We start from the raw sequence: 22,290 nt of genomic DNA on the forward strand, positions 1-22,290 counted from the left end.
ACATAGATTGTCGTTGAACACCCTGATTTCGGCTGGAACTTTGAACTTAATAATGAAATGAACTTTGAGCATAATTCTTTCTCACAATCCTAACAGCTCTGCTCTTTGGATTGTCATCGTATGAGTTACTGGGGAATCTGAGAAGCTTTGTGAATAGCTTGGAGTAGTTGGGGAAGTGGTATTGCACTGATGTGTGAGACACAATCGAATAATCAAAATCATGAAATGAATATAGGAAGGTTTTGAAGTTTCGTCTTCGAACATGTTTTTAAATTTGGCATAACTTCTTTTATTTACCTTTGATTCTCATGTTTCGGCACCAGGATTGTGGAAATCTTAATAAAAGTTTCGTCTTTGAATATTTTCTTAGCTTTGGTCTTGTGGTAAATTAGTTATAACTTCTTCATTTTACTTGTGATTCCAGTCTTTTGGAAATCTTAATAAAAAAATTATTTGAATGAATTTTTATGAAATCTTTATGATTCTCAAACAATATTTAGTGAAAGGAGATTCTTGGACATTTAGGATCATGTTGCTTTACCGCTTCTCTGGCATCATTTAAAAAGGCTGAAAGCTTTTAAATAAATTTCACAGTGAAACCAGCTAAACATAGACTATAGCAACTGATTCATATAATGAAACGAATGCCACACATTGGTCACAGAAATATGTTTGCTTTGTGTGAGTAATGATCTTAAAAATCTCACGCTTGAAATGTTGAACTGTTTTAAATATTTGCCTACTTTCCTTCAATATATATTTTGCAAATAATTGATACTTAAACACCAACTATTTTCTGTTCAACGTTTATCTAGCTAATGAATTACAAATATTGATAAATTTGTAAACAAATTTGGAATTTCTTTTACGAAAATATCCAGCATAAAAAAGTGATCTTCACAAGAATTTCAAATAGTTGAAGATAACGAACGATCGTTAGTTATATTCAAATTTATGAGTGAATACATTTAGAACATCTTTAAAAGTGAAACAGAAAACATCAAATTGTTACAAAATAATTAATATTGATAAGATTTTGAAAGCAGAAAGTACAAACAATGTTTAAAAGTGAGTTTACAGGAAATAATTTACCAAAATTTTCTTTTAATTTTGTTCTAAACATTTTAGTTATACTAATTTTATTCCTGGGAGCAACTCAACTAACAGCGTCTAAGCATGTGGCTAGACCTCGCCAAATTGACTATTGTTTGGATCATGAATGGGGAGAATTTGTGGCAAATCCCAATGACTGTAAACTGTTCTTTTTGTGCGGTAAAAATGGCGAAGGAGTAGTGGCCTCCTGTCCCCCCAATATGCTGTTCAATGCTGAAACTAAACTGTGCGATAATTCGGAAAATGTAGAGTGTGGCGAAATAATCATAGCAGAAAATGTTCCTATGTCTACCACTGCCAGCCCAACCCCAGCTATAACCACTACCGTTAAGCCTTCCCAAGCAGATCATTACTGTTATAATATTTATGCCCTGCAACGCAACTCCTATGCTTTGGTCTTCCTGCCTCATCCAGGCAACTGTCAACAGTATTATATGTGCTATCATGGTCAGGCTTTATTGCAGGCTTGTAGTCCTAAACTTAATTGGAACTCCAAGACCGGCAAATGTGATTTACCCTCGAATGCCGAATGTGTAATAGCCGTTAAGCAGGAAGACGAGGAAGTGGATGAAGTAGAGGCATTAGATGAACATCATTGGGGTGATGGCATTAAATGTCCGGTAAATGGCGAGCATATATTTCCCAATGTCAAGCGTTGTGATTCATTTATTTATTGTGTCAACGGCCAGGCCATATTGCAGACCTGTCCATTTTATCAGCATTTTGATGTGGAGAGTGCACATTGCAAGTGGCGTATTAGAGCCACTTGTGTAAAGGATTTGAATCTAAAATATCGCGAAAGTTCAATAAGATATTAATAAAATAAGTTACAAAAACCCAAATAAAATTGAAATGTGTTTTAATGAAAATCTAGTTTTAAATCTAGCCTTAAGTTACAATCAAAATCTTCTTAATTTTCTTTTTTTTAATAGAAAAAAGTACACTTGAACTCACAACTAACTAAAATTATACCCAGCAACAGTAATTCTTTATAACTAACACAATCGTTTCCTCTAGACACCATAGAAACTCAATTATGCAATGATATCCAGCCCTAACCGCAAAAATAACTTAAGTGCACTTGAACAAACTTTACAAAAGAAGCCTTTTCGTATTTGTTAGCATGTTTTAATTCAATATAAACGATGTAAATTTAAGCTACATTTTTACTTGTTACACCTAATAAATTTCAACAGCTTATATTTTCCCTTAAGATATTTCTGCTGTTATGGCTCGATATCATTATGTTTTACACGTCCTTCCCAAACGTCGACAAGCTACCGGCAACACAACTAATAAACATTTTGATAAGATATTCCAAATAATGTTCTTTATTTTATTAGTAATATTCATGTAACTATTTAATAAGAGAACTATCACAAAATGCCATTAATTATTTTTATCTAATTAATAATTTATTAAATAAATTTTACTATAAAAGATGCTATCAGTGCCAGCAAAATGTTAGATTTGTTTGTTAACCAAAACAAGCAAGAAAAGTTGAAGTTTTTCCTGGCAATCAGTAGTAATAATACTCAACGCAATGAGAAACTGTAAATATTAAATTTAATAAAAAGAAATTTACAATTCCTAAAACCTCAATAAAAATTTTTGTATTTCCAGTAAATCTTTTTCTATTTTCTGTTGTGCTTATACCGTCAATATACGCAGCAGCTCGTTGGACAAAACCGGATTGTACCTCGCAGCCGGATGGTGCGATTTTAACAGATCCACGTTCTTGTCGACATTTCTATCAGTGTTATATGGGTCGAACGTTTCGTAAACGTTGTGTGGGCGGCTTTTATTATGATGAGAAAATGAAATTGTGTAATTATCCAGAGTTTGTACAGTGTAGTGGTCGTGGAGTAAGAAAGCCAGGATCTAGCCTATCAGTTACAACTAAAGCACCATGTAATTTATCAACTAAACCAACTACCACAACATGCAGTCCTCCAACAGAACCACCAACTGTAGCACCATGCAATCCACCAACAGAACCAACTACCACACCATGCAGTCCTCCAACAGAACCAACAACTGTAGCACCATGCAATCCACCAACAGAACCAACTACCACACCATGCAGTCCTCCAACAGAACCTGCAACTGAACCAACTACCACTCCATGCAATCCACCAGAAGAACCTGCAACTGAACCAACTACCACACCCTGCAATCCTCCAACGGAACCTGCAACTGAACCAACTACCACTCCATGCAATCCACCAGAAGAACCTGCAACTGAACCAACTACCACACCCTGCAATCCTCCAACGGAACCTGCAACTGAACCAACTACCACTCCATGCAGTCCACCAGAGGAACCTGCAACTGAACCAACTACCACACCCTGCAATCCTCCAACTGAACCAACCACCACTCCATGCAGTCCACCAGAAGAACCTGCAACTGAACCAACTACCACACCCTGCAATCCACCAACGGAACCTGCAACTGAACCAACTACAACTCCATGTAGTCCACCAGAAGAACCTGCAACTGAACCAACTACCACACCCTGCAATCCTCCAACGGAACCTGCAACTGAACCAACTACCACTCCATGTAGTCAACCAGAAGAACCTGCAACTGAACCAACTACCACTCCCTGTAGTGCACCAGAAGAACCTGCAACTGAACCAACTACCACACCCTGCAATCCTCCAACGGAACCTGCAACTGAACCAACTACCACTCCATGCAGTCCACCAGAAGATCCTGCAACTGAACCAACTACCACACCCTGCAATCCTCCAACGGAACCTGCAACTGAACCAACTACCACTCCATGCAGTCCACCAGAGGAACCTGCAACTGAACCAACTACCACACCCTGCAATCCTCCAACGGAACCTGCAACTGAACCAACTACCACACCATGCAATCCACCAACAGAACCTGCAACTGAACCAACTACCACACCCTGCAATCATCCAACGGAACCTGCAACTGAACCAACCACCACTCCATGCAGTCCACCAGAAGAACCTGCAACTGAACCAACTACCACACCCTGCAATCCACCAACAGAACCTGCAACTGAACCAACTACCACTCCATGCAGTCCACCAGAGGAACCTGCAACTGAACCAACTACCACACCCTGCAATCCACCAACAGAACCTGCAACTGAACCAACTACCACTCCATGCAGTCCACCAGAAGATCCTGCAACTGAACCAACTACCACACCCTGCAATCCTCCAACGGAACCTGCAACTGAACCAACTACCACTCCATGCAGTCCACCAGAGGAACCTGCAACTGAACCAACTACCACGCCATGTAGTCCACCAGAAGAACCTGCAACTGAACCAACTACCACACCATGCAATCCTCCAACAGAACCTGCAACTGAACCAACTACCACACCATGTAGTCCACCAGAAGAACCTGCAACTGAACCAACTACCACTCCATGTAGTCCACCAGAGGAACCTGCAACTGAACCAACTACCACACCCTGCAATCCTCCAACGGAACCTGCAACTGAACCAACCACTACTCCATGTAGTCCACCAGAAGAACCTGCAACTGAACCAACTACCACACCCTGCAATCCACCAACGGAACCTGCAACTGAACCAACTACAACTCCATGCAATCCACCAACAGAACCTGCAACTGAACCAACTACCACACCCTGCAATCCTCCAACGGAACCTGCAACTGAACCAACTACCACTCCATGTAGTCCACCAGAGGAACCTGCAACTGAACCAACTACCACACCATGCAATCCTCCAACAGAACCTGCAACTGAACCAACTACCACGCCATGTAGCCCACCAGAAGAACCTGCAACTGAACCAACTACCACACCCTGCAATCCACCAACGGAACCTGCAACTGAACCAACTACCACACCATGCAGTCCTCCAACGGAACCTGCAACTGAACCAACTACCACTCCATGTAGTCCACCAGAGGAACCTGCAACTGAACCAACCACTACACCATGCAATCCACCAACGGAACCTGCAACTGAACCAACTACCACTCCATGTAGTCCACCAGAAGAACCTGCAACTGAACCAACTACCACACCCTGCAATCCTCCAACGGAACCTGCAACTGAACCAACTACCACACCATGCAATCCACCAACAGAACCTGCAACTGAACCAACTACCACTCCATGCAGTCCACCAGAAGAACCTGCAACTGAACCAACTACCACACCATGCAATCCTCCAACGGAACCTGCAACTGAACCAACTACCACACCATGCAGTCCTCCAACGGAACCTGTAACTGAACCAACTAACACTCCATGTAGCCCACCAGAGGAACCTGCAACTGAACCAACTACCACACCATGCCGTCCCCCAACAGAACCTACAACTGAACCAACTACCACACCATGCAATCCACCAACACAACCAACAACACCACCCTGCAAACAATCAACTCAACCACCAACTACGACACCCTGCAACTCACCAACAAACCCTCCGACTACAACACCATGTCCTAGCAAACTCCAAAAACCACAGGCCGCCATAACACCTCAAAAAAATATAATACGCAAACTTTTGGGAAAATTCCACAATTCACCAGCGACAACCAACAAAAAGGCAGCTACTACTATTGATGATGAACGCATTCAAAATTTGTGTTTAAACAAACGACCCGGTACATTTATAAGAGATCCTAAAGATTGTGCCACCTACTATATGTGTAACTTACACCAAACTATTGTAAACAAGTGTCCACAGGGTCTGTACTTCGATAAAGAGAAACGCTTTTGCAACTTTGCCAGATATGTAAAATGTGACATTGAAAAGTAAACTGTATTATATGATGCAACTTAAATCTTAATCTTAAATAAAATATAAAGGATATTGATGAAAATTTTTATATTTTTAAAATTCTTTACTAGGATTGGGAAAATAAGTATTTTTAAAGGGGATGTTTGTTTTAAATCGAACTTGGTATTCCATTCCTAGTTATATTTGTTTAGGGAAGAAGTGACCATAGAGCTGGCTATAGAGCGGGGTATATAGAGGACTATCAGGCCTGTCATACATTTCGTTCGGATTGGTTTCAATTCCGTAGTTTTTATTCCGATCGAAAACTGAAAGTGGTTTCATTCCGAAAGAAATTTTCGTTTTACTTTTTGTGAAGAAGCAAATTACGGAATTAATTCCACTTTCGATCTGAATGGAATTCTGTGACAGGCCTGTATAGAGCAAAGTCTAGAGTAGATTATAGAGCAGACTATTGTATAGATCAGAGTATAGATCAAAGTATAGAGACTTAGAACTGACTATAGAATAGGGAACATAACGTCATGTTGATGCAACAGTTCCTTCTGGGATGTCACCGGAGGAGTCAGCCAAACTTCAACATCACAGAGTTGGAGACTCCCCCGAGGCATGTCAGACAGGATCTTAAAAATACGAGGAGAGCATATAGAGGAGAGTGCCGGATCCATTTGATAGCAACTCGTATATGACAGCGTTGAACGACATTCATAGAGACGCTATCAAATCCGCGGTAGCAGGATACCGTATGAATGTCATACTTGGAGGTCGCCCATCACCGATAGCAGAGAAGATTCTGAAGCATAAAACAAGACTCGTTCTGGCACAACTAAAATCAGGATGGAGCAACAGGCTTAATGTCTTCTGGTCCCGCGTAGACCGTGCCGTCCTCAACTTATGCCCAGCATGTGGTCAGGGTCCCCATGACACCCTCCACATATTCAACTGTCCAGCCAACCCTACAACTGACTTTAGAGCAGAGTATAGGGGAATGGGTTATATGTTATAGGTAGCGAAAGGGAAGCTCGTCTTTTGATCACTGGAAGACAGAAACTTTCAAATCTGAGTATAGAGTAGGGATAAAACCCAGTTCAACTGTTGCCATGGGCAAGAAGAACCTACAACAGAACCAACTACCATGGCCGCCTTCGTTAAGTGATACTCAGTGGAGAAATATTCAAAGCTGCCAAAATGCAGCCTTAAGGACCGTCACAGGCTGCCTCCAAATTACCTCAGAACACCACCTTCACGAGGAAACTAAGGTTCTACCGGTCAGGGAACATAACGTCATGCTGACGCAACAGTTCCTTCTGGGATGTCACCGGAGCAGTCATCCAAACTTCGATGCATGTCAGACAGGACCTTAGAAAATACGAGGAGACAGCGTGCCGTCCTCAACTTATGCCCAGCATGTGGTCAGGGTCCCCATGATACCCTCCACATTTTCAACTGTACAGCCAGCCCTACTTCACTACGGCCAGTAGATTTATGGACCCACCCAGCTAAAGTAGCACAATTCCTTGGACTGGATCTTGCAGAACCCCCAGATTAAATATTGTAAAATTGTTGAAGCTGCTACAACAACAACAACATGGGCATAAACTTTTTATAAAAATTAGAAGAACAGAGCAAGTGAAGAATAAAACGGAACGTGATTGTTTTGTTCCACGACATGGGACAAGTGCCATTAGGCCAAAGTTTGCCATATTAGCAACAGCAGTATCTAACGGAGGGGTTTTCCCAAAGAACGAGATCTAGATAAGAAAGTCTGCTTTTACACACAGCAAGTTTACTTGAAACAAGTCCCTTCGATTCCCTTTTAAACTTTCTCGTCTGTTTACACACAGCAAGTCTGTGTTCAATTTTGTATGTCAAAATCTAATAGACGCCATAGTGAAAATGAGAAAACAAAAGAGAATTGGAGAGATTGTCCAGTACAAGCAAGTGTGTAACCCTCTTCTTTCTTCTTACCTCTCTCTCCTATAAACTCAGACTTGCGGCAAGCAAACTTGTCCTGTGTAAAAGCAGACAAGGCAACTGAACTGTAATTATAAGCTAAGAAGGATCACCTCCCAGTTCCCAAGTACTAAAACTAAAGGAAACAAATTAAAATTTGGTCAAATATTTCAGTATTTCCTTTTATTAAGTCATACATTTTTCAACAAAGAAATTTTGTTTTCATTTTAATAAAATCAATTTCAAATGAAAATCTTTTACATTTTCATTTCAATAACAAACACAAACATTTAAAATTATTTATATAAAATTAACTAAAAAAGACTAGATTTTTAACTAGTTTATAGATTTTTCCGTGCTCTCTACCTCTTGAGCTGAGCTTTGTTCCTTTGTTTGTTGTAATGTGGTTTTACTACTGGTATCTGCCATATCAATTTTATTATTCAATTTAGGAACGCCAGCCAAACCCATTTCAAATGCTGGTGCCAAACTCTGTGTATGATTGGATCTTCTACTTTCTACACGTATCTTTTGTTTAGGCACTATCGGTTTGCCATTGTCATCTAATTTTGGGGTGGCTTCTACTTTTGTTTCTTTCATAGGTTTCTCCTCAATTTGATCACTGAAACTATTTACATCTATGGATTGTGGTATATTGGCATAAGTGCCTAAACCCAGTTTTTGCTTAACATCCTCCAAAGTTTCTTGAGCCTGCTGGCGTGCCTTTTCCGCGCCCTGCTCCAACATATAGATCAATTCACTTTTACGCTCCAAATGTGTATCAATTTTTGACTTGATGGGTCTTAAATGTTCTACCACTGCCTCGGCTACTCTTAGTTTATAGCGTCCTGTGTCCAGAGTTTTGGCTTCTTCGATAATTTGTTCAATAGCGGTTCCAGATACTAGAGAATGTATGGCCACTAAATTAGACACACCAGGACGATTAATGGGATCATAAGTAACATCTGAGGTAAAATCAGTTACGGCCTTTTTAATTTTCTCCACTATAACATCGGGTTCATCCCTTATGCTGATAGTGGCTCTAGTGTCTGGATCAGATTTGGACATTTTCTTTGTGGGATTACGCAAAGAACGTATGCGTGCCGCCTCCTGATTGTCAATCATGGCATGACAAACGGGAAATGTCTGGCCATAACGAGTGTTGAAAATACGCGTTAAATGTTGAGTCAATTGTATGTGTTGCAGCTGATCTTCGCCAACTGGAACATGGGTGGCTCTGGAATAGTATAAGGAATTAAATGGGGGAAGGGAAATAGAAGAAGTTGAAGAAGGATTTAGAAGAATTTAAAGTAAATTTGTTGGGGAAATCTATATGATTTTGGATCTTTGATACAATTTTTAATAATTTCGAATATAATTTTAATTTCGAAAATGTGAAGAACTATTTTTTAATATATATTTTTTAACCTATGTTGCAAATTAAAGCTAATGTCAATTTTGTTTTGTATAAAATTTTAATTTCGAAAAAATTTTGAAATTTTTTTTAATTTCAAAACTGTAAAATTTTGTAACACTTTTCCTTAGTTTTATTAATTTTAGTCATAAATAGCCTAAATTAAGCAAAATGCTAAATTTTCTCAAATTTCAACAAAATTTCGAATATCGATTTTTTTGCAAAAATTTTATTTTCGAAAAAAAATTTTAATTTATTTGAATTTCAAAATTGTTAAATATAACCTGAAAATTTTGTTAATTAACACTTTTGACACCTCATTTGACCAACAAAATAACCAAAATTACAAATTTTCTAATACAGATTTTTGAAAATGAAAATTTTGCTGCAAAAATTTTATAAAATTATAAGAAATTCTATGAAAATATAAAAAAATAAACTTTGAAACTGTCTGAACATTCCAAATTCAATGAATTTTTTATTATAACCTTCACCTTCGTGAAGGGTTTGTAAGTTCTACATTTTTTATTTCCGATCCTATAAAGTATATACATTCTGGATCTTTATAGATAGCGGAGTCGATTAAGCCATGTCCGTCTGTCTCTTGAAATCAATTTTCTAAAGACCCCAGATATCTTTGGTATAAAAATCTTCAATAATTCTGTCAGACATGCTTTCGAGAAGTTTGCTATTTAAAATCTGCAAAATCGGTCCACAAATGGCTGAGATATGAGGAAAAAACCAGGACAACCTCGTTTTTTTACCTATATCTGGATTACTAAGTCCTTAATATAGACAATATGGATATCTAATAATTGATATTTCAAAGACCTTTGCAACGACGTATATAAGACCTAGTAAGTGCACCTACAATGGGTCAAAATCGGAAAAAATATTTTTAAACCGAATTTTTTTTCCACCAAAAAAAATTTTGAAAACTAAAAATCTTTTTTTAAAATTTAAAAAACAAAAAAAAATTTTTAAAATTAAAATTTAACAAAAAAAAATTTTCCAAAAAATTCAAAAAAAAATTTTGTTTACCTAAAAATATTTAAAATTTGTATTTTGAAGTATAATTTGGTGAAGGGTATATAAGATTCGGCACAGCCGAATATAGCTTTCTTACTTGTTTTTTAAATTTGTTTATATAAAAAAAAATTCGAGGCAATTCAAAAAATGTTTGAAAATTCGAAATTTTTCGAACATAGAAATTTTCAATATTCTCAGGTTTTTTTTAATTTAATAAATCTAAATTTAATGGAGTACTTATATTTTAAATGTTTTAAAATATAAAAAATTCGAAGAGAATCGAACAAATTTACAATATTTTAAACTTCGAAATTTTTCGAACATCGAAAAACCTAAATTCAATGCATTTTAAATCTTTTAAATGTGATTTTACATCAAAAATAATAAATTCCAATTAATTCACAAAATTTTTTAAACTTTGAAAATTTTCGAACTTAAATTTATTTAATATTTTACACAATTTTTAATTTTCAAATAATAGTTTAGTTTTTATTTTAAGTAAAAAAGAAATATTTTTAGAATTTCGAAAATTTTCGAACATGATTTTTTTCAAAATTGATCAATTAATATTGCAAAAATTCTAATTCATTAAATTTTTTATCTTTTTAACATTGATTTTAATTTAAAAATAATAAATTCGAACCTCTATTCGCAAAAATTTAAACTTCGAAAATTTTCGAACATAAAATTTTTCAATATTTTAATTAATTTTTATTTTTGAAATAATTTCATTTAATTTTAATATTTTAAATTATGATTTAAATAAAAACTGACCAATTTTAAACAACACGAAAACTTTTTTATAATTTTAAAATTTTTGGAACAATCAAAAATAGAAATAATACAGAAATAATAAATTTTATGCAAATTGAAAAATTTGTTAAACTTCGAAAATTTTCGAACATAAATTTTTTTAATATTTTAGGCAATTTCATCAATTTATAATCAGAAATGATAAATTTTATGCAAATTGAATAATTTGTTAAACTTCGAAAATTTTCGAACTGAAATTTTTGTTTAATTTGAACGATCTAAGTTATAAAAGTTTAAATTTTGTAAAACTTTATATGTTTTAAATATTGTTTTTAATTAAAATTAGATAATAAATTCGCAGCAGAACAAAACATTTATTAAAATTCGAACTGATAATGAAAAATCGAGGCAAATCGAAAAATGTTTAAAATTTTAAATTTCTGTTAAATTCATAAATTTGTACATATATTTTAACGGCTGATTTTTAATTAATGCAAATTCCTTTCAATTTGGTATCAAATTTTAGAATATCAATAAAATTTTAAACAAAACCCCTTCCAAAAATAATCGAATTTATTTCTGTAAAACTATAAACAATTCACATAAATAACTATTTCCTAAAAAGTTTCAATTCAAATATTTATCACAAATTGTATATGTTTCAATTATTTCATAATTGAATCTAATATTCATGAGCTCAGAAACAATATCTAATATTTTGCACTGAATTTTAAGTTTTGAGTTTTAATTTTTAGCATTTCAACTCCAATTTTTAATATCGCTTTAAATTAATTTTAATATTTCAAAATTTTAATCTTATATTTTACAGAATTTGACTCTAATAAGGTCCAATCATTGTAGCATTTTGTCTTAATACTTTAGATTTCCTTAATTAATCTATATTTTCTTTTAAAAGTAATACTGTAAGTTTTAAAAATAATCAGACATCCTGAAAATTAAGCTAAATCTTTAAATTTTTTTCAAACTTCACAACATTCTTAACTCCCGCCTAATTAATTAAAAATTCATGAAGGAGTACTCACTTGTATAACATTATATCAGCTGCCTGCAATACTGGATACACATATAAACCCAACGGAACATCTTTAACTTTACGTGATTTCTCCTTAAACTGTGGCAAATGACCCAAACGAGCCATGGTGCATAAACAATTTAAAATCCAGCACAATTCACTATGTTCCTTAACCGATGATTGGACAAACAAGTTGCCATCTTCAGGATTAAGACCACAGGCATACATGGTGGCGGCCATTTCGAAAATATTTTCACGTAAAACAGCAGGATTCTATGAATAATAAAAGAATTTCGTTTTAATAAAAAAAATATAAGAAAATTATAAATTAATTTGAATTCCACCTGATCTATTGTTATAGAATGCATATCGACTATGCAATAGGTAACATCTTCTTGGTTATTTTGCAGCTCTATCCATTTTTGTATGGCACCCAGATAATTGCCCAAATGCAATTGGCCGGTAGGTTGTATGCCCGAGAATATTTTGCGTGGATAAAGGGAGTTCTTAAATAAGCAATATTATTATAAAGATAATAATTTTTATTAAATATTTATTTGATTTACTTACCTCCTCCTCCTTAATTTTGGGCTTTTCCACTGTTCTCACCGATATAGAGGCTGTTTGCATTATGTGTGTAGCTTTTCTAGCTTTTATTAGCGGCCATCTTTGCAAAATTTTCAAACTATGCATGGTTTTTTAGTTATAAATTTATAACTTTTGCGATTTTATTAGTAAAATATAGAGTTTTATTGAAAATAATTGTTAAAATTCCTTTAGAAAATATTTTTGCCTTCTAAATTTTATTTTTTTTGATAATCTTGCGTCACTTGTGTCTGTTTGAAGGGAATTTACTGAATTTGTTGTAAAAAAAACAACAACAAGCCAGAGAAAAAAATCAAAACAAAAAACATGTGTTCAAAAGAGGGGGAAAATGATAGAGAGATGCCAGAGTGTTGAGAAAGCTAGAAATTCACCACTGCTTAAGAAGGTAGTACAATTACCGTTAGATTTTAGGAAAGGAGTGAGAATTTAAATGATTTTTAATTAATATTTAGTGCAGAAATGAATATTAATGCTTTTAATACATTTTATAATTAAAATTGTTGTAAAAACCAATAACTGAGAAAAAAAATCGAAACAAAAAACTTGTGTTCAAAAGAGGAGGAAAATGATGAAGAGATGCCAGAGTGTTGGGAGAGCTAGAAATTCACCACTGCTTAAGAAGGGAGTAAAAATTACCGTAAGCTTTTAGGAAAGTAGTGAATTTAAATGCTTTTGAGGTTAGATTTGATTTTTTTTCTTTTTGTTTTTCTGCAAATCGGATAATATTTAAAACAAACCTGATGAAATGAGTTCAAAATTAATCAGCCCAATTATGAATAAAAAAACCGCGTGAGTTTTTTCCCTTTTCCCAATTTCAACATTGAATTTGAATAGGAAAAATGGGAAAAGGGAACAAAATTCCCGTTGATTTTTTATTCACAATTGAGCTGAATAATTGAAACCAAAATAACACTTCATAACCAAACCATTCACCGTTTTTTCTAAAAATTATTAACAATTAATACAAAAAATAATTGTTTTGACGTTAGTTTTTTTTCTTTTTAGTTCCTATTACTGGAATGTTGTGTGTTTCATAAACAAAACTGCATAGATGTGCAGGAAACTATATTTGAAATCATATTTTCTTAAAATATTGTTGTTTAGATAAAAAAATATGAAAAATTTTGAGGTTAGATTGATAATTTTTTTGTTTTTAGCAATTCGGAGCAAGTTTTAAAAAAATCTAATCAGATGTATTAAAAATTAATTAAACGGGGATTTTATGTAAAACTTTTGTTGGCTGGTAGAAGATTTAGAAAAATTTTCAGCACTTATTCGTAGTATTAGGCTAACAAATGTCTTAATGAGCATCTGTTTTAAGTTTCTGAAGTCGAAGGCCATTCGAAAATTCTGGAATTTATTTAAACCAAACAAAATATACCAAACAAAATATTAATTTTTAATTTATATTTATTTTTTTATACTTTATAAGAGATTTTACCACAAAATTTCACATCCCTTTAATGATTATAAACAAATATAATAAATTGTTTTGTCTTGTCTCACGCTATGCGCTTTTTAAGTTATTTTTTTTATTATTAATTAATATTTGAAATCGTATCTCTTTTTTGCAATGAGTTTCATATGTTTGTTTGAAAATAAAAAGTAAAGATTTTGAAATAAATTACACACAAATAGATTAAAAGATTAAGGATTAAGTTTCGTATTTTTTGTTTTGTTTAATAACTTAAGGCATTTTTTTTTTAAAGGGTAAAGAATTAAAATAAATGATAAGCAGGCAGGGAAGTAGAGAAATTAAAAGTTAATGGGTTTGCCAAAGGCGGCAGCAACGTTGGCTTCACGCAAAGCTTCAGCACAGGTCTGAAATAGAAAAAAAAAAAAGAAAATTAGTTTTTTTGTATAAAATATTAATAAACAAATAAATTCAACTTACAGGATGGGCATGGCAGACACGAGCAACATCTTCGGCAGAAGCACCATATTCCATAGCCAAAACTGCCTCATTGATAAGTTCACCGGCAGACTAAAATTTCAGAAAATACCAACATAAATTGAAATTCTTTATATTGCTACACATTTCAACTTACGGGACCAATGATGTGTGTGCCCAGCACACGATCTGTAGCCTTATCAGCCAATACTTTAACGAAACCATCGGTTTCATTGTTGGTCTTGGCACGTGAATTAGCCAAGAAGGGGAATTTGCCGACTTTGTATTCTACACCTTCTTCCTTCAAGTTCTCCTCAGACTTGCCTACCCACGCAACTTCGGGATGAGTATAGACCACCGAGGGTACACAGTTGTAGTCGATGTGTACATGACCACCATTCATGCCTTCAACGCAAATGATGCCCTCATCTTCAGCCTTGTGAGCCAACATGGGTCCATGAATACAATCGCCAATGGCATAGATATTGGGCACCACCGTCTGGAAGTGATCATTGACGGGAATACGACCTCTATCATCCTTAACAATGCCAACACTGTCCAAACCCAAACCATCGGTGAAGGGACGACGACCCACAGACACCAACAAAACATCACAGCTTAGTTCTTCCTTCTCACCGGACTTGGCATTTTCAACCTGAACGGTTACGGTATTGCCACTGCGTTCGGCGGCCATAACTTTAGTGCCCAACTTGAATTCGAAACCCTGTTTGGTGAGGATCTTTTGGAAAGTCTTTGACACTTCACCATCAATACCCACACCACCAATGGTGTTCATGAATTCAACAGCTGTCACCTGGGCACCCAAACGAGACCACACCGAACCCAATTCCAAGCCAATAACACCAGCACCAATAACAATCATTTTTTCGGGCACCTGTTTCAAGGCCAAAGCACCAGTAGACGAAACAATCACTTCCTCATCGATGGTAATGCCGGGGAAGGGTGTTACTTCAGAGCCGGTGGCAATCATAATGTTTTTGGCATTAATGGTCTCCTCGGAGCCATCATCCTTTACCACTTTAACTTCGTTGGGTCCTACAATGGAGCCCAAACCGGTCAATTGTGTTACCTTGTTTTTCTTGAATAATTGGGCAATGCCTCCAGTTAAAGCTTTGACGGCAGTGCTTTTTTGATTCATGAGTTTCTCTAAATCCAAGGTAACATTGCCCACATTGATGCCACGAGATTCCAAATCACCGGAATGGGCCATATGATAGTAGTGGGAGTTGTTGAGTAGAGCTTTGGAAGGTATGCAGCCAACGTTTAAGCAGGTGCCACCCAAGGTGGGGTTCTTTTCAACGCTGACGGTCTAAAGAGGGTAATTTATTATAACAAAGTATTTTATGAAGAAAAAAATATCAAAAATACATACCTTCATGCCCATTTGGGCAGCCTTAATGGCAGCCACATAACCACCAGGTCCAGAGCCGATAACAACCAAATCGGCTTCGTGTGTGCTGGAATAAAAACGACCATTCAAGGCTCCCAAAATAGCGCCATTAGAGCGCAAAGGGGTCTGAAATGAGAGCAAAGAAATATTAGTTTGGTTTTTAATAAAAACTCGATTTAAAACTAGCTTTTAAAGTAAAATTCCAGAATTTCGATTCGAAGTTTTTTTAATTGAACAAGGGGGTTATAAAGTCCACAGGCAACACTGCTCCTGTCAGTTGACTCCTGTCAAAATTTGAACAAGCTGCGTCATTTTATTCAGCACAAATGCAGAATACCCTCCCCACTATAGCGTCATTTTATAGATTATTTGTTAACAAGAACATATAAAAATTTTATTCTGATATCAGTATTTCAAGATTTCAAAACTGTCCTTTTCTAATCTCTTTAATATTGACCCCCCGCTAATATGAACAATTGATTACACCATTGTTATCACAACTATAAAACCAAAAAACGCGTGATAACAATATGTCTAAAATACGCATTAAAAACTGATAACAATTAAAACAAATTAATTCACAATTTAATTAAACAAAAGCAATGCAACCAACACGTTTATGAAATAATCTGGTCACCTTTACTACATTTTTTTTGCTTGCTCTTCTCTATTTATCTAGATAAATTGGCAAAAAAAATAAAATTTTGCTATTACCAGAAATTCAAACTTATTTTTTTAGTTAATTTACTTAAAATTTTAACAATTTTATAACTTTTTAACAATAACTATATTCTTTTACATTTATTCTTTAAACATTTACACTGAATCCCCCCAATTTAAAAAGGGCTTTTTGTAAAACTTCATAATCACTCATTGCATAACCAAAGAAAAAATTTTTTTCTTGTTAACGCAAGTCACTTGTCTTGATTTTTGTCCACCTTTCACTTAAAATCTCACCTTGACGGCATAGCTTAAAGCTTGGCGTAGCGTGCACTGCATTTTATGGTTTTGGAAATTTGTTTAAAACTTAATTTAAATTTATTTATTAATAAGATATTTATGCTACACACACCGCCCGGTCGAATCGAGAAATTCTTGATTTTCGTATAGAAAAACCCGTTGTGACGAAATGCAATGGCCACAAAAAAAAGAAATCTGTCACAAGTGACACACACACTAACACAGAATTGCCAAAAAGAGAGCCATAGATATATTAGTTGTATAAATAGTAGTAAAATACTGCATTTTTAGTACGAAAATTACAACACTGTCAACAAATTTGACAGATTTATACAGTGCTGCCAATATATAAACAAAAGAAAAATATTGCTGAATTTCAGATAATGCCAAAAAGTGAAAAAGAGCACAGATTTCACGGCAATTTTATTTCGGTAGAAGATTTAAACAAAATATTTAAACAAAATAAGTAAATATTATGGCAAAACTAACGCAAAAATAACAGTTACTATGTTAATTTAAATGAAATCAAAAATATTTATAAAGAAATGTTATGGTATTAAAAAAAGCCACAGCAAAAAAGTTTTTTGTCTAGCAGATACGTAAAAAAAAACTTAAAATACAGAGAACATAAAATATATAAAAAAAAAATACGACACAAGTGAAGGCTACTACAAAAGCTAAGGCAGTGGTTAGAGGAGAAAACCATATAAGCAGCACCACACACATGCACACTTGAGCTGGGACTGGTGTTGCTGGTGCCTGTTAATGTTTACAATTTTAATAAATCGCTTAACAATTGTTGATTAAAGCAGAAAAACAATAAGAAAAAATATAAAGGGAAAACTACCTTTAACAGTTAAAATTATTGAGTTGTTTTCTTTATAACAACAACTGACTGACCCCTCCCCTCTAGGCAGGGGGCGCAGCAAGCATTACAGGGAGATCATGATGAACAATTATGGCAATATGATGATGGGCGAACAATTTCGCAAAATGGAATCAAATTATTCACCAAAATCATCACCGCATGGTGGCCGTTCACCCGTGGTCTCCAGACAAGACTCATCGGGCACACTGAAGGCCACAATATCATTGGGCAAAACGCCCACCATTATACAGACGGGACCATTCTACTCAATGAAAGAACCACCTGGGAAGGGTGAACTGACAGGTGATAAAGATCTCATGACTGAGTACGGGCTGCATCATACGCTGACCAAGTTTAAGGATAAAAAAGTCAAAGAATCACTAGCCTCATTTCTGCCCAATCTACCAGGAATCTACGATGGAATGAATAATTTGGTAAAGATTTATTTTTTATTTTTTTTTTTTTGGAATTTTTTTATACAAAATAATAAATGTTTTTTTATACTACAGGTTTTTTGTCAAAATTTTTTATGACGTATTCAATATTTATTTATATATAAAATTTGTAAAGATGTCTAAGCACATAAATAGTTGTTGTAAAATCCACATTTTTCATTTGACAACCCATCAAATATTGGGGATTTTTATAGATAGTGGAGTCGATATGGCCATGTCCGTCTGTCAGTTTAAATCGCCTTACAAATGGTTGAGATATAAGCAAAAATCCATGACTACCTCGACTTACATAGATAATATGAATAAATAATGATAGACCTTTTCAACCACAATTATAATGGTCCAACAATGGGTGAAAAGCGGAAAAAATATTTTCAAATCCGAATTTTTTTCACCATGTTTTAAAAAAAAAAATAAAAAGAAAATTGTTTTCAACAAAACTTAATTACATCCAAAATTCACCCAAATTTTTTTTCCAACAAAAAATTTGTTCATTGTATTCAATATTTATGTTAAAGTATGCTTTGGTGAAGGGTGTTTAAGATTCGGCACAGCCGAATATAGCACCCTTCCTTGTGTATATAAAATTTGAAATTTAATTCCAAAATTTATGTTAAAGTGATGTAAGTGATGATTTTTCTTATTTTTCTTTTTATTAATTCTGTCCTTTTTTTCTTTTTCCAGGAAAATAGTACATTACGTAGTGTTATTGATAAACCACCCATAGTTGGCAAAGAATTGTTGCCTTTATCTTCAGTACAATTAGCTGGTTTCAGATTACATCCCGGACCGGTGAGTTTGTTTTTGTAACTATAGCTATAATCTTTTACTTATATTGTTTGTTGAATCATATTAATTTGCGACCCTATAAAGTGTATTTAATTATATATTCTTGATTTGTGTAGATAGGAAAGTTGTTTTAAGGTTTAAACTAGACCCTTAACAAGATTTCAATTAACGTTTGACCATTAAAACACCACGATTTAAGTTTAAACTAGACTTTAGTTAAGATTTAAACAAGACCCTTTAATAAGACTTCAATTAAAGTTTAATCTAGATCCTTTAATTAACCACGATTTAAGTTTAAACTAGATTTCAATTAAAGTTTGAACTAGAGCCTTTAATAAACCACGAGTTTAAGTTTAAAACAGTCTTCAATTAATGTTTAAACTAGACCCTTTAATAAACTACGATTTAAGTTTAAAACAGTCTTCAATTAATGTTTAAACTAGACCCTTTAAAAAGACCTCAATTAAAGTTTAATCTAGACCCTTTAATAAATCACGATTTAGGTTTAAAACAGACTTCAATTAAAGTTTAATCTAGACCCTTTAATAAATCACGATTTAGGTTTAAAACAGACTTCAATTAAAGTTTAATCTAGACCCTTTAATAAATCACGATTTAGGTTTAAAACAGACTTCAATTAAAGTTTAATCTAGCCCCTTTAATAAACCACGATTTATGTTTAAACCAGACCTCAATTAAAGTTTAAACTAGACCCTTTAATAAACCACGATATAAGTTTAAAACAGATTTCAATTAAAGTTTAAACTAGTACCTTTAATAAACCACAACTTATGATTAAAACAGACTTTAATTAAAGTTTAATCCAGACCCTTTAATAAACCACGATTTGAGTTTTAAACAGACTTTAATTAAAGTTTAATCCAGACCCTTTAATAAACCACGATTTAAGTTTAGAGCAGACTTCAATTAAGTTTAAACTAGACCCTTTAATAAAGCACTATTTAAGTTTAAACCAGATTTGAATTAAAGTTTAAACCAGACTCTTTAATAAAACTCAATTAAAGCTTAAACTAGACTCTTAAATAAAAAACCTCTTTGGAAATTAATGAATGAAATTTTTCTAGGGCCGCAAATATTTTCATATTCAGTCCAATTATGAATAAAAAATTCCCCTGGAGTTTTTTTCCCATTGAATTTGAATAGGAAAAATGGGAAAAGGTGAAAAAAACTCCCGGGAAATTTTTATTCATAATTGGACTGATTGTTTTATCAAATGTTTGTATTAAACCTATTTCTTTTTGTATGAATTTCCAGTTACCGGAGCAATATAGAGCCTTAAATACAACACCCGCACGCAAACATAAAAATAAACATAAAAAACATAAACACAAAGATGGACAACAGCCACTAGAAACAAATTTAATGGGTGAGTTCCATTTAAACTTTATATAACACACCATTTTTTCTTAATTTTTGTTAAAACTTTTTTTTACAGATTCTTCCGGCTTGGAGACCTACGAAAAGAAACACAAAAAACAAAAGCGTCATGAAGACGAGAAAGAGCGAAAAAAGCGTAAAAAGGAAAAGAAACGCAAAAAGAAATCTCACAGTCCAGAGCCTCCCTCATCGGGTGGTGTCTCACCCATGTTGGGTCCCTCGGGGCCCAGCAGTATGTTGGGGCCCGGCGGCATGCCGGTGCAACAGGGTATGGGTGGTGTAACGACAGGCGGCGGCATGTTGGGTGGTAATGTGGGCAGTATGCAGGGACTGTCTGTGGGGGGTGCCAATAATCCACTGGGGTCTGGACCGGGGGTAACAACGATGTCAGGCCCTGGTGGCATGATGATGCCACAACAAGCTTCTTTATTTTAGTTAAAATTTAACACATACAAACACATTTACTGAAAAGTTAAGTCATGTTTTTTTATTAGTTTTTTTTTTCTACAAAAAAAAAATCTACTTTTAGTTTGAAATTGTGTTTCTCATGCCCCATGTTTTCCTAAATAACTCTATTATAACATTAATTTCTTAGTCCTTGAGAGACCACAAACAATATAATTAGTTATTAATTCAAAATAGAAAAAAAAAAACTAAAGTTTTCTTTAAAGAAAAAACAGAAGTGATTTTAGTTACAAACCTAGATTCAATTTCAATAAATTTTTTTATTTTAAAGAAAATTTTAGCTTTTTTTTAATGTAAAAAATAAGGGATATTTTTGTTCCATGCCTTTTTTTACTGTAAGTTTTCATTTTATTATTATTTTTTTATACTAAGCTTTTTAAACTAAAACGAGCTTCCAATTTAGGTTTTTTTATTTTTCCTTTTCATTTAATTTTCGTGTATTTTTTTCCTTTTTTTCATAAAAACTACCTCTATTTTTAATATTCCCCCCATTATTTAACTTTCTTTCTTGCTTTATTTTAAATTAATGAACCTTTTTTAATATATAATTTCAAAAATTTAGTAATTTAAACAACACACACACTTTTTTATGAAAAAAATTTAATATAATGAAAGAAAAAATATATTATTTAGTTATTTAAGAGTTGTATGCAAAACAAACCAACAAAAAAAAAACAGAAAAATATTATAATAGAAAGAAACGTAATATAAGAAATTTAACAAAAGTATAAAAAACTAAGTAAAATAAAAATAAATTTATAAAAACAAATCTCTGCCTGCATTAAATTAAATGTTTAAATAATTTGGGGGGAGGAAAGAAAAACTACTTTAAGGTAAAAAAACTATTAAGTTTCACTTAAATAAACGATATTTCAGTTAACCACGACAATTCGATCTAGGCTCCCTAACGAAAAGAGCTTCGACCAAAGATTGTCAACCGTAATTTTTTTTACCCATGAAAATTCTGTTAAACTATAACAACAGTAACGAATTTGAATTTTTGATGTTTACGATCATAGGGTAACGATCATGTTTTTTTAAAAACCTAACTCTTGCAACAACAAAATACATGCTATGTAATTTGAATTGTTGTTGTATCAGACATTTGATTTGTTGTATATATTTTTGTTTGACAAATCGGAGTTTGTCCTCCCTTCTCTGTTTACTATATTAAGCCTTTGATCTAAACTTTCGTTTTAAAAAATATTACCCTAAAATACCTTTTAACACATTTCTGAAGATAAAAATACTATACAAAGTTATAAAATTCTTTAAAAACTCAAAATTTACTTTTGATGGTTTTCTACCGGGGACTGAGGATCGCCACTTAATAATAGACTTATAAAACTATATTCGAAATGTTTTAATAAGCTAGAACAATAT

At 33.8% G+C, this 22,290-nt stretch overlaps 4 protein-coding genes across 4 annotated transcripts; 2 read left to right on the forward strand and 2 right to left on the reverse strand.

Annotated features, from left to right (window-relative positions):
- Positions 1 to 2,656: 2,656 nt before the first annotated feature.
- On the forward strand, positions 2,657 to 5,903 carry LOC135955734 (mucin-2-like). Its single transcript, XM_065506092.1, has 2 exons — positions 2,657 to 2,666; positions 2,737 to 5,903. Exons 1-2 carry the CDS (start codon positions 2,657 to 2,659, stop codon positions 5,901 to 5,903), a joined length of 3,177 nt encoding a protein of 1,058 aa, XP_065362164.1.
- Positions 5,904 to 7,991: 2,088 nt separating this feature from the next.
- Positions 7,992 to 12,899, reverse strand: TrpRS-m (Tryptophanyl-tRNA synthetase, mitochondrial). The gene is made up of 4 exons (XM_065503989.1): positions 12,635 to 12,899; positions 12,409 to 12,570; positions 12,075 to 12,337; positions 7,992 to 9,072 (listed from the first exon to the last, which is right to left on the reverse strand). Exons 1-4 carry the CDS (start codon positions 12,755 to 12,757, stop codon positions 8,172 to 8,174), a joined length of 1,449 nt encoding a protein of 482 aa, XP_065360061.1. The 5' UTR covers positions 12,758 to 12,899; the 3' UTR covers positions 7,992 to 8,171.
- A 1,258-nt stretch (positions 12,900 to 14,157) lies between these two features.
- LOC135955782 (dihydrolipoyl dehydrogenase, mitochondrial) lies at positions 14,158 to 17,120 on the reverse strand. Its single transcript, XM_065506143.1, has 5 exons — positions 16,930 to 17,120; positions 15,955 to 16,098; positions 14,719 to 15,891; positions 14,565 to 14,654; positions 14,158 to 14,491 (listed from the first exon to the last, which is right to left on the reverse strand). The coding sequence occupies exons 1-5, from the start codon at positions 16,969 to 16,971 to the stop codon at positions 14,426 to 14,428; spliced, it is 1,515 nt and encodes a 504-aa protein (XP_065362215.1). The 5' UTR covers positions 16,972 to 17,120; the 3' UTR covers positions 14,158 to 14,425.
- A 183-nt stretch (positions 17,121 to 17,303) lies between these two features.
- MED19 (mediator complex subunit 19) lies at positions 17,304 to 21,676 on the forward strand. Its single transcript, XM_065506144.1, has 4 exons — positions 17,304 to 18,234; positions 18,940 to 19,047; positions 20,320 to 20,431; positions 20,501 to 21,676. Exons 1-4 carry the CDS (start codon positions 17,878 to 17,880, stop codon positions 20,875 to 20,877), a joined length of 954 nt encoding a protein of 317 aa, XP_065362216.1. The 5' UTR covers positions 17,304 to 17,877; the 3' UTR covers positions 20,878 to 21,676.
- Positions 21,677 to 22,290: the final 614 nt, after the last annotated feature.

Source organism: Calliphora vicina, chromosome 3 (assembly GCF_958450345.1).
Source record: "Calliphora vicina chromosome 3, idCalVici1.1, whole genome shotgun sequence".
Taxonomy (NCBI): Eukaryota; Metazoa; Arthropoda; class Insecta; order Diptera; family Calliphoridae; genus Calliphora; species Calliphora vicina.

Coding starts and splice junctions, on each gene's coding strand:
- TrpRS-m (XM_065503989.1), bottom strand. CDS start 12,757: ATGCATAGTTTGAAAATTTTGCAAAGATGGCCGCTAATAAAAGCTAGA. Junction 12,571..12,634: donor CCAAAATTAAGGAGGAGGAG/GTAAGTAAATCA, acceptor TGCTTATTTAAG/AACTCCCTTTATCCACGCAA. Junction 9,073..12,074: donor GCTGATATAATGTTATACAA/GTGAGTACTCCT, acceptor ATACTATTCCAG/AGCCACCCATGTTCCAGTTG.
- LOC135955782 (XM_065506143.1), bottom strand. CDS start 16,971: ATGCAGTGCACGCTACGCCAAGCTTTAAGCTATGCCGTCAAG. Junction 14,655..14,718: donor GCACACACATCATTGGTCCC/GTAAGTTGAAAT, acceptor CTGAAATTTTAG/TCTGCCGGTGAACTTATCAA. Junction 14,492..14,564: donor GTGTCTGCCATGCCCATCCT/GTAAGTTGAATT, acceptor TTTCTATTTCAG/ACCTGTGCTGAAGCTTTGCG.
- MED19 (XM_065506144.1), top strand. CDS start 17,878: ATGATGAACAATTATGGCAATATGATGATGGGCGAACAATTTCGCAAA. Junction 19,048..20,319: donor TCAGATTACATCCCGGACCG/GTGAGTTTGTTT, acceptor ATGAATTTCCAG/TTACCGGAGCAATATAGAGC. Junction 20,432..20,500: donor ACTAGAAACAAATTTAATGG/GTGAGTTCCATT, acceptor TTTTTTTTACAG/ATTCTTCCGGCTTGGAGACC.